This window comes from Lepidochelys kempii, chromosome 10, assembly GCF_965140265.1.
Source record: "Lepidochelys kempii isolate rLepKem1 chromosome 10, rLepKem1.hap2, whole genome shotgun sequence".
Classification (NCBI taxonomy): Eukaryota; Metazoa; Chordata; order Testudines; family Cheloniidae; genus Lepidochelys; species Lepidochelys kempii.
Window position 1 is genome coordinate 20955975 of NC_133265.1, and position 18832 is coordinate 20974806.

General features: G+C 39.7%; 1 protein-coding gene across 1 annotated transcript in view; it reads left to right on the top strand.

Annotated features, from left to right (window-relative positions):
- SNX29 (sorting nexin 29) overlaps nucleotides 1-18832 on the top strand; it is a 451551-nt gene that overhangs the window by 380584 nt on the left and 52135 nt on the right. Inside the window, 1 exon segment of the mRNA XM_073362374.1 lies at nucleotides 8137-8276. Coding sequence (XP_073218475.1) covers nucleotides 8137-8276 — 140 coding nt within the window.

The window sequence follows — 18832 nt, forward strand, 5'->3', positions numbered from 1 at the left end:
TGCCTGAAAACCTTACTGATTGAAGTGATAGGACAAAAATACATAAGTTGAAATCCTCCTCCTCAAAGTCAATGACTTTCCCATTTGACTTCAGTAGGGCCAGGATTTCACTGAGCCTGTGTCATACTCACACATCATGTGTCATAATAAAATAGACTTCTAGTATAATAATCAAATAAAGGGGCAGTGTTTTATAATTACTAGTAATAATTTTATAAGACAGCTGTTAAAGCTAGTCATACTTAAATATTAGTCTTTGAAGTAACTACATACATAAAATGGTGTAATGGGAATCTTTTTTTGGTATGGTCCATGTTTGATTGCATTATATGCTTAACCTTGCATACACTTACAAAAACAGAAGCCTGGTTTTCAGCTCACATCTTTTTGTGTTTATTTAACTAGACTTCAACTTCCTAGTTTTATTGTTCCATACCTGCAATATGTGAAATGAAACTGTGAATCATTCCTAGTTTGTGTCAAAGATGTGTCTGAAAATAGTGATTCATCGTAATATACTTGGGTAAGATATAAGATGTTGATCTGGATTTCGAAATGTATGAAACTAGTAAACCATACTTCACAAAATAAAAGGGGTCTCTGCCCCCACCTCCCAAATCAGGACATCTTAAGTTGCTTAGTGCATGATCAAAATTCTAAGCATTGATATTAGATGTTAAACACAAAAGATCTCTGCTCAGGGAGGAAAAGTACTGTGAACTTCCTTTCAGTTGGATATAGATGTTTTGCTCAGTTTTTCTGTTAAATTAGTAACAAACAATTCTTTTAATAAAACTACTTGTTAATGTTTGCGAGACCATTACATAATTTGATAATGACTAGCTATTAATTGCACACTGATGTCCCCTATGAGAATTTTTAACTTGACAATAAAGGGAAGTTCTTGCTAACCATTAGTAATTATATATTGGTCTCTTTAGAAATAATTACTAAATTATTGCTGCTTCGAACTCAAGAGATAAAACTTGCAATAAAAATAAATTCTCAGACGTTTTACATTATGTTGTGACCCATATTCACACCTCAGAATAATGAAGCAAGTTGCACTATATAATAACTATATTCCCAAGTGTACCATATCTCTGGTTTTCAGGGTAAAAGTCACCCTATGTAGATATTTGGGGACAAAGTATACCTTCAAATCAGCGGCACTGCTATGGGTACCCGCATGGCCCCACAGTATGCCAACATTTTTATGGCTGACTTAGAACAACGCTTCCTTAACTTTCGTCCCCTAATGCCCCTACTCTACTTGCGCTACATTGATGACATCTTCATCATTTGGATCCATGGAAAAGAAGCCCTTGTGGAATTCCACCATGATTTCAACCATTTCCATCCCACCATCAACCTCAGCCTGGACCAGTCCACACAAGAGATCCACTTCCTGGACACTACGGTGCTAATAAGCAATGGTCACATAAACACCACCCTATACCAGAAACCTACTGACCGCTATTCCTACCTACATGCCTCAAGCTTTCATCCAGACCACACCACACGATCCATTGTCTACAGCCAAGCTCGACGATACAACCACATTTGCCCCAACCCCTCAGACAGAGACAAACTCCTACAGATCTCTATCCAGCATTCTTACAACTACAGTATCCACCTCCTGAAGTGAAGAAATAGATTGACAGAGCCAGAAGAGTACCCAGAAGTCACCTACTACAGGACAGGCCCAACAAAGAAAATAACAGAACGCCACTAGCCATCACCTTCAGCCCCCAACTAAAACCTCTCCAATGCATCATCAAGGATCTACAACCTATCCTGAAGGACAACCCATCACTCTCACAGATCTTGGGAGACAGGCCAGTCCTTGTTTACAGACAGCCCCCCAACCTGAAGCAAATACTCACCAGCAACCACACAACAGAACCGCTAACCCAGGAACCTATCCTTGCAACAAAGCCCATTGCCAACTGTGTCCACATTCAGGGGACACCATCATAGGGCCTAATCACATCAGCCACAATATCAGAGGCTTGTTCACCTGCACATCTACCAATGTGATATGTGCCAGCAATGCCCCTCTGCCATGTACATTGGTCAAACTGGACAGCCTGTACGTAAAAGAATAAATGGACACAAATCAGACGTCAAGAATTATAACCTTCAAAAACCAGTTGGAGAACACTTCAATCTCTCTGGTCACTCGATTACAGACCTAAAAGTCGCAATATTACAACAAAAAAACTTCAAAAACAGACTGCAACGAGAGACAGCTGAATTGGAATTAATTTGCAAACTGGACACCATTAAATTAGGTTTGAATAAAGACTGGGAGTGGATGTGTCGTTACACAAAGTAAAACTATTTCCCCGTGTTTATTCCCCCCCCCCTACTGTTCCTCACACGTTCTTGTCAACTGCTGGAAATGGCCCACCTTGATTATCACTACAAAAGGTTCCCCCCACCCTGCTCTCCTGCTGGTAATAGCTCACTGTACCTGATCACTCTTGTTACAGTGTGTATGGTAACACCCATTGTTTCATGTTCTCTGTGTATATAAAATTTCCCCACTGTATTTTCCACTGGATGCATCCGATGAAGTGAGCTGTAGCTCACGAAAGCTTATGCTCAAATAAATTTGTTAGTCTCTAAGGTGCCACAAGTACGCCTTTTCTTTTTGCGAATACAGACTAACACGGCTGCTACTCTGAAACCTATGTAGATAGCTAATACAAGGCTTATAGATCACTTAGTTCTCACTTCATTCATCAAAGTGGGAGCTAAGTGATTTATACCTCTTGTTCTGGCCCTTTGCACAGGGGTGTGAATTTCACACCCAACAATATTAAAGGTAGAATCATAGAATATCAGGGTTGGAAGGGACCTCAGGAGGTCATCTAGTCCAACCCCCTGCTCAAAGCAGGACCAATCCCCAATTTTTTCCCCAGATCCCTAAATGACCCCCTTAAGGATTAACTCACAACCCTGGGTTTAGCAGGCTAATGCTGAAACCACTGAGCTATCCCTCCACCCCCCTACAGTGTCCTGTTTTCTTGAACACAGGAGGAGTCAAACAACAGGAGACAGTTTTTTTTCCTCACAGTCCCATGCCCAGTTTCCAGCCAGCACTTAGCCCAAAAGCTCTCTCGCTTTTTCTCAGGGTCACACAGCCCGTGCTTCACTGGCTGTCTTTGATAATTAAAAGCAAGGTGGAAGTTGGTTGTCTGTAGTTTTCAGATATGGGTAAGTAAAAGTGACTTCCATCCTTTGATAATATGTAGTATTTTAAAACCACATACACAACTGAAACATACTGCAGAAAGTAAACATTTTCAATAGCTATCACAGTTGGTCAAGGTCATTGTACAGAAGGTTCATACAGACATTCAGTAGAAAGCAGCAACTAGTGTCATTATCTGCATGATGTATTCAGTATTTGCTTGTTTGAATTGTGATTTTAATTATTCATTTTACTATTTGCTCATTTTCAATTAACTGAAAGAAATGCATGCCCCACTGCATTTAATTTTTGTCACCTTTACTGTATTTTATTAATACTATAACATAGTTTTCCTTCAAAATATTTGGTGGTTATGAAACATCTTTTCTGAATTTAAAACAATCAGTTTTTGGTCTCAAAATAAAATTAAGAATTTCTAAAAGAAATCTTAATAAATAGCCTTGACTGTTACTTTTTTTAAGCAAGACCTAACTTTCAGTATTCTCTGTTAATGTTTTAATGCATAATTGAATTATGATAGGAAAGTAGTAGCAGAAAAACAGTGTAATCACAGGCTGTAAGACCTCATTAAGTGACTACCAGAGCTGTTAGGCAGTTTCTAGAAGCTGGGCTTTCATCCAAATTTGTTATTTCTAATGCATTCTTTGATTGGGGATCTTAGGAGCTAAACCAGAAGAGTTTCAAATATGTTATGCCTATTTAGAGCCCTGGTACATGCGCAGTTAAGTGGTGTCCTTAGCCGGCTGGCTGCTTTTCATACAAAGAAATATGGAGGGTATTCAAAAGCTATTTATAAGAATCATGATCCATGAAGGACAATGCACCTTAACTTTACAGAGCTGATGTTAAATTTTGTTGGCTTGGAATGACATGGAATGCTTGGAATGACATGCATGAACGCATTCAGATATATGTATGTTTGTTTTTTAAATTAACTGTGATTAGAGAAATTATATAAAAATGACACAAATTTGTTGTAAATTGCCTGAAGATTTTTAAACTATCCTTGTAGCAGATTATTAAATGTATACGCTCTTGTTTAAATACTTCAGTTTCCATAAACAGTACATTTAGTGATTTTAATAAACAAATTATATTTTATAGGCCACATACTTGCATGGAACCATTGGAAACTGGTTGTACTTTGCACTCTTTTCACTTGATGGTATGGGGAATTTCAATTTTTGTGTTAATAAGACGAATTTTGCTTTCAGAGACTTCGGTGACTGGATGCATTGGAGAAACATGAATTCTGTTACCAAAAAATTAACAAGTAAAAACCATCTTTAGCCATATAACTAAAAAGAACTCTCCTTTAGGCAGAAATAAAAGTTACTAATGGAGCGCAACATCTGCCCTCAGCCTAGCTGCTCCTATAAAACCCACTGGTACATAGGAGGAATGTATCCCTCTTGGAACTGGAACTGTCAGCCATCTGCAGAAGAGGAACATCCAGGGGAGAAAAGAATGGTTAAGCAAAAGAATGGTACAAGCATTATGTCCAGGGTGCAGAGGAAATAGGGAACCAGGTGACTGGACAGCATAACCAGGAAAACAGAGCAGAAGGGCCAAGTGATTTACAGATTTACAGTACATTGAAACAGTATTGTTTGGAAAATGTGTCAGTACTAAATAGGAAAGTGGGAAATATAAAATTTATTTGAATGATGTAACAGTTTAAATAGACAAAAACAATAAATGCAGTTACATTGCAATACAGCAATAATTTCCTGTAGTGTTAATATCTTCCATTCTAACTATTATGTATCTACATGCATTAGATTTCCTACTGTTAGTATCTTCTAGCAGCTTGTATAGAGAGCTCTGTTCAGCAAAACATTTGTCTAGCCTTCTGCATTGCAGTAGAAAATGGAGAAAGCTGTTTCTGTGATTGGTGGGATTTTGTGCTCCGACCATGGTGTGCTAAAAGAGAGATCTTAGAGAGTGGATTGCATCAAGCAAAGTAGAACAAGGTTATTCTTAAAGAATTTTTCAAAATTCATTTTCAGTAAAAATTAAGTGGATGGATACTGGTGGATACTTTGATGCTTTTTTTCTCAAACTGCCATGTAGTGGTGCTAAATTCAGTACTACCAACCTTTAATGGTGAATGATTCATTTGAAGGAAAATTATTAGCATTTAAAGCATGTACTCTACAATACTTTCTTCTGTAGACAGACTAATCTTAACTCCTTATATGTACTGTATTCAGTTTATAGATTTAAGAATAATTTTTAGCAACATACTTGCATCCGATGAAGTGAGCTGTAGCTCACGAAAGCTTATGCTCAAATAAATTGGTTAGTCTCTAAGGTGCCACAAGTACTCCTTTTCTTTTTACAGTGATCATTTGTGCCTCTCTCCTTTTAAGTTTCTCTTGTGGTCTTTTAGGTGTGGATGTTCACCTACTTAAATGCCCATATTTGTTTGACTCTGCATGTGTTTAGAATGTTTAGTGGGAGGACAAAATAGGTTTTGCATAACCTTTAGAAGCCGTTCAGTATGGATGCCATTATATTATACTTATTATCAGATAATTGCACACAGATTCCTTATAAACAATAGGAGAAAAGACTTGTAACAGAAACACAAGACAATTTTTTTTAACATAGGAATCTACTACACTGCTGCTTTAAATATGTCACTAGTATATACTATAGCATATGGCAGATTTCAGAGTAGCAGCCGTGTTAGTCCGTATTTGCAAAAAGAAAAGGAGTACTTGTGGCACCTTAGAGACTAACAAATTTATTTGAGCTGCAGCTCACGAAAGCTTATGCTCAAATATATTTGTTAGTTTCTAAGATGCCACAAGTACTCCTTTTCTTACAGCATATGGATAATACAAATATAATATGGAGAAGTTGTGTATTTCTGCTAGTTCTAAAACATTATACATAGGGAGGCAAGGTGTTGTGAGGTAAGAGAGAAAGTGTGTTGTGTATTCTGTGGTCATGTCTTTACCAGATAATTTTACAAAAAATCCAACATATATTACCAGTGGGAATCCTACTGTGGCAGTTTGTGGTGCTTTTAACACCATGTTACTTAAACAACATGGATAGAATCTTGGATCTGTTGAAGTCAATGTGAGTTTTGCCATTTACTTCAGTGGGCTTAGAATTTCATCCTATGTTGTTTAGACACAGTGGTAAAAATGCATGCAATTGCAGGAGCCTTGTCTACATTAGGGCTCCAGCCAGTTCAGCTCAATTGATGGTTGTACTGAATTTTGTAAAATTTCTTCCTGTAGACGGGGCTTATACATTCAGCAATCTGGAAACAGAATACATATTGGCAGTTAAAGTTAAGCACATGCATAAGCATTTGTAAAAATGAAGACTTTCTTTCCAATATTTGACAGAGCAACTCTAAATGTTTAATACTTATTGAGTCCTCCGGGATCCCACCTCATTCTCTTCTTTATACCCCTTATTCCAAAAATACTTCTGTCATGCCAACTTTTCCTAACGGCAAAGATGGCAAAACTTCTTAGAACTTTACTGTACTGCTTCAAAAATCAGACAAGTGGCCAATTAAGCCTTATGCTGGGAGCAGCCGACTCTACCAGTGAGAAGAGCTAACCTTAAACTCAAATCCAATATGTGGCAACCCAGCCTATGAATTTTTTGTTTTTAATTAAATGGAATGGTTTGGTAACATTTTAAACATATTTGCATCTATTATCTTTTTCTAGCAAGAAACAGGAACTTTTACATTTCTAAGCACTTTTCTTGAATAGATTAATAACAATGGTTGAGTAGACACATCTTACACAAAATAGGAACTCAACTCTTCCTTTCAGAGTAGCAGCCGTGTTAGTCTGTATCCGCAAAAAGAAAAGGAGTACTTGTGGCACCTTAGAGACTAACCAATTTATTTGAGCATAAGCTTTCATGAGCTACAGCTCACTTCATCTTCCTTTGAGAGCTATAATTGTTTTATAATAGTTTGAGGCTTCATGCCTGAAGAGCATATTCTGACATTTAAACCAGGTGAGCAGAATGCCTGAATTTCTGAGATATAGCTTGTTGGCTCTAATACAAAAAAGAGTCTGATTTCTCAGTAAATCCATTACCGTCTCACTCTAGTGTATTATGCTTGCTGACAGATTGTGTTATACCCTACTATAATTGTGTTTCCCACAGACAAAAATATGCATGTTGTGAAGTTATACAATCTAAGTAGACGTACTATTGTTAGGCTTTCAGCCTGTAAGTCTCACAGCAGAATGAGGAATGGTACAGTTATCTCCATTCATTGGTGCCAGAGAAATAAAACATTAACACTTAAATAAAACCTTTTTTCCAAAGCATCCTATCAATGATACATTATGCTAGTTAAAAAAATGGACTGTTGTATAAAATTTCCTTAACAAAATGTGTTACTAAATGGAGGGAGATATGTCTGCTCCTATAGTTAAATATGGGTCCATCGTGAGGTGTATGTATCCAGCTTCTGAAAAGTTCATGATGGGAGGGCAGGGGGAGGAGGAATTAATAAGCTTCTTGGAAGGGAAGAAAAGTACCTCCATTTCCCTAAAGGATTGTATAAGTTGCTAGTCCTGAAAGGGCCTGACATCTGGTCCTTAATAACAGTCCTTTAAAAGAAAACATTTAGTCCATGGAAGAGGCCTTTCTCTCAGGGAAGAATACACTCCGGGTAGACCGGGATAAGTTATTTTCAGCATTATGTCAGATAGCCATGGACAGGGTTTTATCCATAACCAAGTTATATAATGTTGAACATTACTTGTCTCTGTCTACACTGACGGCAAATGTTTTAGATAATATGTTGCTACAGGTGGCTGAGATAAGCACAAGTCATCAATCAGAATTCATGTCATTATTGCTGTCTGGCATTTTAGAATGGAAAAAATCTTTTTTGTACAATTCAACTTTTTTTTCTTTTACAGGATGCAAAGTTTGTAGAGGAACGACGCAAACAGCTACAAAATTACTTACGGAATGTTATGAACAAAATTATTCAAACTGTGCCAGAATTCACAGTTAGCCCCAAAAAAGAGACTCTTATTCAACTGATGCCCTTTTTTGTGTAAGTATGTGTCAAACGGACATGCAGTATTCAACAAAATGTTAAGCCTTTTTCTTTGCAGTTTAACGTTAGATGTAATGCACCACCACTGAAATCTCCATTTTATTATAGAAAGAAGCCCACTAGCACGATAAATGCTTTTGATATGTTTAAAGAAATTATACATCTACTGTATTTTTTTCAGCATTTCAAATGTTTCTTTGAATAAAGGTCACTATGGATAAAACTTTCAAAAGCATCTAAATGTTTTAGGAGCCTAAGTCCTTTTGAATGTCACTGGGTACTTTTGAAAATTGTGCTTTCTGGGTTTGGGGAGTTTTGTTTTTATTTTTTGGTGCTCCATTCTACCTTCTTCTCTCCCTCCCCCCATTTAAGTTTTATATACTGGCCAAAATAAAGAATGAAAGGAATCTGACTGATTTTTCAAGGAAAAATGCAGAACTTTTGCAGTCTGTGTACTGTTTCATTTACTATAGGAAGGGAGTAATATTACATTCCATGTACAATAATATAGTTGTGTAAATATAAAGATAGGAGAAAATGGCCAGACATACTTCCGTATAACCTGGTTATGTGTTAAGAATATTTTAACATCAATATATCACCATATCAGAATAGCATTTTTATTTTACCTTTCCATTTTGCTGTAAGCACAGCCCCTTAAAATATGTGTCATTTAAAAATACTAAAATGATAACTAATGAAAACTGTTTTTTGGAGTACGGGGTCAGTCTTTGTCTCTGACACTGTCTTCAAGCGCATTGTGTTATGTCTGATCTTCTTTTGGCCTGAATGTGTAACAGGGGCCTATCCAGCAAGATACTGAATGATGGGAAATGAGAACAAGCAGAATCTTTCAGAAGGAACTCAGCACCTGTAGGATTAGAGCCAGGATGTGCTTAAAGTCTTGAAGGCCCCAACCCTGCTTCCACTGAAGCCATTGGGAGTTCTGCCATTGATCACAAGAGCAGCAGGAATGCGAGCCAGATATGACTGCAATTTTATAATGAAACTGTGCTGTTAACTCAGGTGAACACGAAGTAGTTGAGGTGAAATTCTAGACTTTATAAGAGCTAAGTATTATAGCTCTTTTTACCAATAGTTCTCAAAGTGCTTAACACATGGCAAATGAGTGGCAGAGTCAGGAAGAACCCAGGTTCTCTGTCCCCTAATCCAGTCCCATCTCCTCTGGAGCATACTGCCCTTTGAATCTGGTTCGGGTAGTATCTAATCATATATAGTTACTAAACATGTACAATCTGTATATTCATTGAACAATCCAAAGAATTTACATTCTAAGACTCCATTTCTGGGGCTCCACTGGGATCCACTCAAGTGGATCAGTTTGCACAATCAGGGCCCAATTAAATATGATATATTCCAGAAAAAACAAACCACCTTTGTCGCTTGTACTAATTGCACTATATTGTGCTGCATTTGAGATTTGCAAGTTGAAATGTAGTATTTTCCAGGGCAGAGATCTATATGGATAGAAAGTTGACTGGGAAAAAAACAACATTTATTAGAAAACTTGCTTCCATAGTCTGCTTGTCATTCTCTGACAGGGAAATTTCCATAATTTCAGTATTTTTGTCCAAGATATCACCAGGTTCTTTTTGTTATAAAGTAAAATTGTATGCATACCTTCAAGTTTAATGAGCTAGCATTCCCTGTCTTACACTTAAAACTGCATCTGGTATATTGAGTGTGTGAAAACAAAATTTGCTGACTCTCTTAAAATCTCAGTGGTATTTTGTTTCACTTTAAAGCTAGAAGCAATTTTATGTTGAAAATAAGAATTGCACCAAGGTACACAGTCATGTCATCTTTTAATTTCTCTGTGTCTGTATATAATGATGGCTTCTGATTTCTCTGTACCTTCACCTGTGCTTTTCCAGTGGCCTGTTCCTTACAAAAGACAGGAAGAATACCAAAATATATTTTGTGGCATTCTCGTTGTTGTAGTTGTTCCTGCATTTTGTCAAAGTAAAAGTAAATTTGACATGACATATTGAGGTTGCTGGCATAAATGATGGGATATCATTTGTAGAGACATAAAAACTTACCTCCTTCTCCAAATAACTCAATTTGTGTAAATTTGCTACAGGTTGTGATGATTTAAATAGTTTTACATTTTGTCACTTCAAAGATCATTAGAGAATTTTCTGTTATTTTAGTTCTTTTTAAAGACATTAATACTTAGGAAATGCTCTATTTCACCTTGTTTCTTAAACAAATGAGGAAAGGAATGTAGATTGTAACCCACATTTAGAATTGAATTTTCATATGAAATCATTATTATTTCTCTGTCTCCTATAATGTTTACTTTTAAGGTTATTAAAACATATTTTTGTTAAATGTGAATTGCTAATAGCTTATCAGCATTATTAGTAATATGGAAGTTGCAACTTAAAATTCAATTTAGAGCTGGATGATTTGATTGATAATCGCTGGTCTTTCATGTCTGGGATTATGATTCAATTCTAACCTGAAACAAGTGGAACATCGGTCGGCAAAAACATATTGCGTGTTATTTAGTACTTGTTTACTTTGTTTTTCTGTTTGAGTCCTCAAAATTTTTTTTATCCTCTCATCATTCTGAGATCTCTGTGTTTCTCACCCTATTTTGTCAACCAGGAGCATGTTCTTTTGCTATAAGGACATAACATATGTTGCCCATCAAGAGCTTTATTAGTGCTATTCTGTGAATTTCCCAAAGGAAGGGATAGAATTAATGGATGCAAAGAGCCGTGTTTGCCACTGATCTAAGCTGTTGCATTTCATTGACTTAAATGGAGTTGCATCCACTTATGCCAGTGGTGAATTTGGCCTAAAGTCTTTTGAATTGTAAATTAATCGTTATCCAGGTAAAAAAGGTTTCAGAGTAACAGCCGTGTTAGTCTGTATTCGCAAAAAGAAAAGGAGTACTTGTGGCTCCTTAGAGACTAACCAATTTATTTGAGCATAAGCTTTCGTGAGCTACAGCTCACTTCATCGGATGCATACAAATTGGTTAGTCTCTAGGGTGCCAGAAGTACTCCTTTTCTTTTTTCAGGTAAAAAAGCAAACACAACAAAAAGCAGATAAAAATCTGAATGTTTGGTGCACAATAAAAAAAACCTAGATATAACTAAAGTTACAGATTAACTGAATTGATATGGTCTGAATTTACCTAGATACAAACAAAAATTGGATATTGTTCAAGTTCAAAACATTCTTAGGCTATGTCTACACTACAGAGCTTACAGTGGTGCAGCTTCACCGATGCTAGAGCAGATGCTTTAAACCAATGGAAGAGAGCTCTCCCATCGACTAATTACTTCATCCCCCATGAGCAGCAGTAGCTGCGTTGGTGGGAGAACCTAAAGGCAAATGGGAACGGGAAGGAAGGATATAGAAAGCATATAGCTGGGTTTTACATAAAGCCCATTACTTTAGCATCTAAGTGCTTCCCAGGCAAATTAGATCTCCTTCTCCTGAATATCGAGCAAAGAACCCTCTCCTGTTAGATCAGAGTGGTAGCCTATGGTGAGTTCCTGAAGCACCCAATGCACCTATACATGACTGGCAATGCACAGGTCAACTGCAGTCAGGCCAATACCTATAGAATATTCCTACTGGGGCCCACCTTTCCTTAGGTCTAGGAGTGGGGCCTCATAACATATTAAAGAAAAGAGGAGGAAGTCTTGGTCATCATCAGCATCGATGGCCAGGCTTCCTATACCAGGAGTGGAGGTGGCTCGGAAAACACTTCAGTTGCCCTACCTACCAAAGAAATCCTCATCTTTTCCATGCAAGGCCTTGGATCCAACACATACCAGCTGTCAATGACTTTAGAACTTTACAAAAACTGTTTTTGAGGCTAACTGAAACCTTGGACATTGAGACAATGGTGATCCATGCATATGCTGTTTAATATTCTCAGCTCCTCAGTGCCAACAAGAATTGCCCTGCCAATTAATAAGGGCACACTGAACCCAGCAAAGGGTCTGTGGTCCACCCACGCCTAGCTTTCTCCTACTTCGAAGCAAGTAGAAAAGTGCTATCAAGTGTCACTTAAGGGCTTGGAACATTTTTACATGCATCTGACATGAGGGTCCCTTGTGGTAACTGCAGTCCAGAAAAAGACCAGGTCCACGTAAGAGCACTCCAAAAAATAAGGACCCCAATCAACTAGACTTTTCAGTGTAAAGGCCTATTTATCAGCCTTCCTCCAATTCCACATTACAGACTTCCAAGCCTTGTTAGTAAAAGATAGTTTTTCAGTGTAGGAAAGGGTAACTCCCTTCCTAACTAGGCTCCCACAGAACTCTAGAGAGAAGCTGAGTGATGCCATCAAAGAAGGCTAGATGGTAATGAAGATAGTACTACAAGTGGCTTTGGATGAGTCTGATGTGGCCGTTAGATCCATGGCTACAGCGGTAACATGCACCAACCAAATTGTAACCTGGTTACAGACTTCTGGGATTCCAAATGAAGTTCAAATGATGATAGAGGACTTACCGTTTGATGTAATAGAGCTCTACGGCAACTGGATGAATGAAGCAGTCCATTCCCTAAAGAATTCAAGAGCAACACTGAGATCTTCACGCATATGCACCCCAGCACTATACTGCAAGTTCTTCTATTGGCAGCGCTCACAATGGCAAAAGCCATCTGACTCCAATAATCACCCAGAAAACATCCCTGTTATATCAGGAGGCGCCTGTCATCCTCTTCCTCTGTCACAGAGGCAGCTGCTTGGATGGGGTGCATGTTGAGAAACATGTCAAGACTATGTCAAATACTATAACAGGGTTCAAAAGAGAGCTACATAGATTCATGGAAGATAAGTCCATCAATGGCTATTAGCCAGGATGGGCAGGAATGATATCCCTAGCCTCTGTTTGCCAGAAGCTGGGATTGGGTGACAGAGCATAGATCACTTTATGATGACCTGTCTGTTCATTCCCTTTGGGGAACCTGCCATTGGCCACTGTCAGAGGACAGGATACTGGGCTTGATGCACCTTTGGTCTGACCCAGTATAGCCGTTCTTATGCCAGAGCCAACTGTTGGAAATCATTCCACCTCTTCCATTGGGCATGGTAAGAGATTACAGCCAACAGTTTTGTGCTGGACATCATCCCCTATGGCCAGAATATCCATTTTCGTGCTACGCTTTCTTCCCACTCTTCTTTATTTATTCCTCTTCAAAGACCCTTTTCATGAGACCAAAAGGAAGTGGTTTTGTTGTTTTGTTTTGGAGCCATAGAAGAGGTTCCTTGGGAGTACAGAGGAAGACGCTTTTACTCCTGATATTCCTTATTCTGAACAAGAAAGAAGGTTTTAGTCCCATCATACACCTGACAAGACTGAACAAGTTTATGCACCACCTCAGATTTAGAATGGTAATGCTTGCCTCTAACAGTCTATCTCTTCAAGCTCAGGACTAGTTTGTAGCTCTCGGTTTACAGGACGTGTAGTTCCATATTGCCATCCACCTGGCCTTCAGAAAGTACCTGTAATTTACAGTAGGTCCAAAGTACAGCCTTTCAGATTTTCAACAGTCCTTAGAGTGTTTATGAAATGTCTCGCTATGGTGTTGTCACACATGGGGGGAAAAGGGCATTGGTGTCTATCCATATGTGAGCAACTGGCTGATGACAGGCAGTTCACATCCGGAAACTCTGACAAGCTTTAACTGCACCATCTCTCTGTTCATCCAGCTGAGTCTCCTGATGCACTACAAGAAATTGTCACTTGTCCCATCACAGATGATGGAGTTCATGGGGATCAGGATAGATTCAAGACAGCACGGGCTTACCCACCACAGGACAGATTCCTCTTGCTTCTGTCATTACTGAAGACAGTGGCAACTGTATGGACGTCCCTCACATTATTAGGCCATATGCCATGTGTACATATATGACGCAACTTGCCAGACTTCTCCTGAATCCACTACAGCTCTGGCCTGGGTCAGTCTTTTCCTCTGGAAAGTATCCACTGAAAAAGGAAGTCCTTATGCCACCTCATGTCCTCATGGTGCTAAACTGCTGACTGCACCCTGATAATGTCCAAAATGGGTTACTGTTCATGACCCTGTCCCCACCAAGATATTAGTCATGGACCTATCTGTGATAAGCTGGGGAATCCACCTGGATCTTTTACAGATACAAGGGATGTAGTCCCCAGAGGACATGCCTATCAATATCTTAGAGCTCAGAGCCTTCAAACTGGCATAAATTATGTTCTTCCCGTGACCTACAACACTTGGTAGTGCGGATACTAACAGGCAATACATTAGCTGTGCACTACATAAACAAGCAAGGGGGTGTTTGCTCTTTCCCCTCCCCTTGAATGGACGCACTCAAGCTATGTAATGGGTGCCATCAGCATGGCATACCCAGTAGTTCTGCAGTTTCAGGAGTCAGCAATGATGTGGCAGACTTACTCAGCAGGCAGTCAGTCACCTATTACAAGTGGTCACCACAGAAATTCATTACCAAGTCATTATTCCATCAGTGGGGGACTCAATTGATAGACCTGTTTGGCATGAAGGACAAGGCTAAGTATCTGAACTTCTATGCCAGAGAGTGCATGAGCCCAGGAACGTTGCCAGATACAGTGAAATCACGACCCTCCATTCACCTTCCCACTGATTCCACTACTTCCCAGGCAAAGCCAGAGAGGACTGGGCCAAACTTATCCTCACAGCTCCCTACTGGCTGAGGCAGTTCTGGCTGACAGACCTGATACAGATGTTCACACAACTATTGATCAGGCAGCCTCCTAGACTGCTCAGACCAGCTGTCATTAGATCGGGTTCAAGTATTCTGTCCAAACCCAAAGTTGCTGCACCTGACTGCCAGGATGTTGATTGCTTGAGCACCATGGAAAGGAGCTGCTTCCTCACACATTCAGGAAATCCTGGCACTGGGCATAAAGCTATCTGTGAGAGAGACTTCTCCAAATGAAATAGATTCTCAATGTGGGCAGCCTAATACAGTATAACCCCCGTGCAGGCCCTGGTACTGAAAATTCTTGACTATTTGCTGTAGTAAAAACACGCTGGACTTTCATTTAGGACAGTAAAAGTCCATCTGGCAGTAATATCAGCATATCATCTACAAATACAGTTGTTCTTTGTCTTCTTTCATCTGACAGTGTCCAAATTTCACAAGGGTCTACTGCCTGCTTACCCACCAGTCAGAGATACTACTCCATCATGGGACCTCAACATTGTCCTTCTGAAGTTTATGGAGCTCTTCTTTCAGCCCCTCTCAGAGTGATCCATCTACCATCTTAATCCCAGGCCTGGTCTACACTTAAAAATTAGATTGACCTAGCTATGTTACTGAGGGCTGTGAAAAATTTTGCAGCAGCAGTGCTGTAGTTAGGTTGACCTAAACCCTGGTACAGATGCAGTTAAGTTAACAGAAGAATTATTCCATCAACCTAACTAATGCCTTTGGAGAGATGGATTAACTACATCAACAGAGAAAAACTTGTTGATGTAAGAAGCGTCTACACTACAGTGGTACAACTGCAGTGCCATAGCTGTGCCACTGTAGCGGCTGTAGTGTAGACATACCCTTCAAGAAGAGGGAACAAGCTTCAGTCACTCATGGTGGAACCTCTGTATACCTCCATTCCATAAAGAAAAACTAGCACTTACAAAGGCTCTGCTTCTTCCCCCAAGGCTCTACCTTCACTCTGCCTCTTCCCGCCCCTGCTCTGCCCCTCCCCTAAAGCCCCGTCCTCGCTCCACCTCTTCCCACCTCCTCCCAAAGGCCCCTGCCTGCCTGCCACTCACTGCTCTCCACCCTCCCCCAAACCCCTCCCCAAGTCGCCAAACAGCTGTTTGGCGGCTCCCCAGATTAATAGCTGATCGGGGGCACTGCCAAACAGCTGATTGGTGGCACCACTGTTGAGTGCTGAACACCACTATTTTTTTCCGTGGGTGCCTATGAATGCTTAGACCTAATGCAAAATTCTTTCCAAAGGTGGTTTGAGTTCCACCTAAACCAATCAACCTTTGTGCTTTCCTAAATCTCATCTCATGCAAGAGAAGAGGAAGCTATGGACATACTCTAGCATATCCAGAGCTCTGCTGTATTACATTGAGAAAACCAAATCTTTTAACACGATCCCCACATCTATTTGTGGTCATAACTGGCCACTCCAAGGTCCCCAGATTATTTCATCCCAAATATTGTCAAAGTAGGTATTGAACATTTTATCTCACTTTATCAGCTGGCTAGTGTACTTCTCCCACTGACTATTAAGGCTCATTCTACCAGAGCTCAAGCAACATCCTTGGCTTGGAAGGACACAGCTGTTGTAACAATCAACATAACCATGTCTTTGGGGAAGCTCATAAAGAATTTGTGGCAACAGAGCAAAATTGGCATCAAAATAAGTGCAAAAGGATACAATAATTTGGAACAGACACTAATTAAAATTACTTAAGGAAAAAAACTTGTTACTCTGGATAAAATAAATTGATAAATAGTTCTTTGGAGTTGTGCATAAAATTTTGCCCTGGTAGTAATGAAATTATGCAAAGAGTGGTAGTTTGCTACGGAATCTATAATGGATTATAGGAGGTTTTCTGGAGGTTCTTCATTGTTTTTATTGACCACCTTATTAGAGATAATTTGATCTGATTTTCTTTGTGGTTCTATTCATAGAATCATAGAATATCAGGGTTGGAAGGGACCTCAGGAGGTCATCTAGTCCAACCCCCTGCTCAAAGCAGGACCAATCCCCAATTAAATCATCCCAGCCAGGGCTTTGTCAAGCCTGACCTTAAAAACTTCTAAGGAAGGAGATTCTACCACCTCCCTAGATAATGCATTCCAGTGTTTCACCACCCTCTTAGTGAAAAAGTTTTTCCTAATATCCAACCTAAACCTCCCCCACTGCAACTTGAGACCATTACTCTGAAAAATGACTTTATAAAAATAGCATTGTGAGTTCTATAAATAGGATGGTCCTTGTCAAACAAAAAGGAGGGTACTTGTGGCACCTTAGAGACTACCAAATTTATTTGAGCATAAGCTTTCGTGGGCTACAGCCCACTTCATCAGATGCATGCAGTTGAAAATACAGTAGGATGATTTTATATACACAGAGAACATGAAACAATGGGTGTTACCATACACACTGTAACAAGAGTGATCAGGTGAGCTATTACCAGTAGAAGAGAAAAAAAACCTTTTGTAGTGATAATCAAGATGGGCCATTTCCAACAGTTGACAAGAACGTGTGAGGAACAGTGGGGGGGGGGAAATAAACATGGGGAAATAGTTTTACTTTGTGTAATGACACATCCACTCCCAGTCTTTATTCAAGCCTAATTTAATGGTGTCCAGTTTGCAAATTAATTCCAATTCAGCAGTCTCTCATTGGAGTCTGTTTCTGAAGTTTTTGTTATTGTAATATTGCGACTTTTAGGTCTGTAATCGAGTGACCAGAGAGAATCATAGAATATCAGGGTTGGAAGGGACCTCAGGAGGTCATCTAGTCCAACCCCCTGCTCAAAGCAGGACTGATCCCCAGTTAAATCAACCCAGCCAGGGCTTTGTCAAGCCTGACCTTAAAAACTTCTAAGGAAGGAGATTCCACCTTCTCCCTAGGTAACGCATTCCAGTGTTTCACCACCCTCCTTAGTGAAAAAGTTTTCCCTAATATCCAACCTAAATCTCCCCCAATGCAACTTGAGACCATTACTCCTTGTTCTGTCATCTGCTACCACTGAGAACAGTCTAGATCCATCCTCTTTGGAACCCCCTTTCAGGTAGTGGAAAGCAGCTATCAAATCCCCCCTCATTCTTCTCTTCCGTAGACTAAACATCCCCAGTTCCCTCAGCCTCTCCTCATAAGTCATGTGTTCCAGTCCCCTAATCATTTTTGTTGCCCTCTGCTGGACTCTTTCCAATTTTTCCACATGCTTCTTGTAGTGTGGGGCCCAAAACTGGACACAGTACTCCCAGATGAGGCCTCACGAGTGTTGAATAGAGGGAAATGATCACGTCCCTCGATCTTCTGGTAATGCCCCTACTTATACAACCCAAAATGCCATTGGTCTTCTTAGCAACAAGGGCACACTGTTGACTCATATCCAGCTTCTCGTCCACTGTAACCCCTAGGTCCTTTTCTGCAGAACTGCTGCCTAGCCATTCGGTCCCTAGTCTGTAGCGGTGCATTGGATTCTTCCATCCTAAGTGCAGGACTCTGCACATGTCCTTGTTGAACCTCATCAGATTTCTTGTAGCCCAATCCTCCAATTTGTCTAGGAGATTGAAGTGTTCTCCGACTGGTTTTTGAATGGTATAATTCTTGACGTCTGATTTGTGCCCATTTATTCTTTTGCATAGAGACTGTCCGGTTTGGCCAATGTACATGGCAGAGGGGCATTGCTGGCACATGATGGCATATATCACATTGGTAGGGTGCTTTTTATAAGTGCCCAGCCCTGTATACTCAACCTGGAATCTTAAAGTCAAGCTGTATTCTTGTCAAGATTCTGTAAATAGAATTTAGGCCCCAGGCCTCTGTGAATAGAATTTAGAT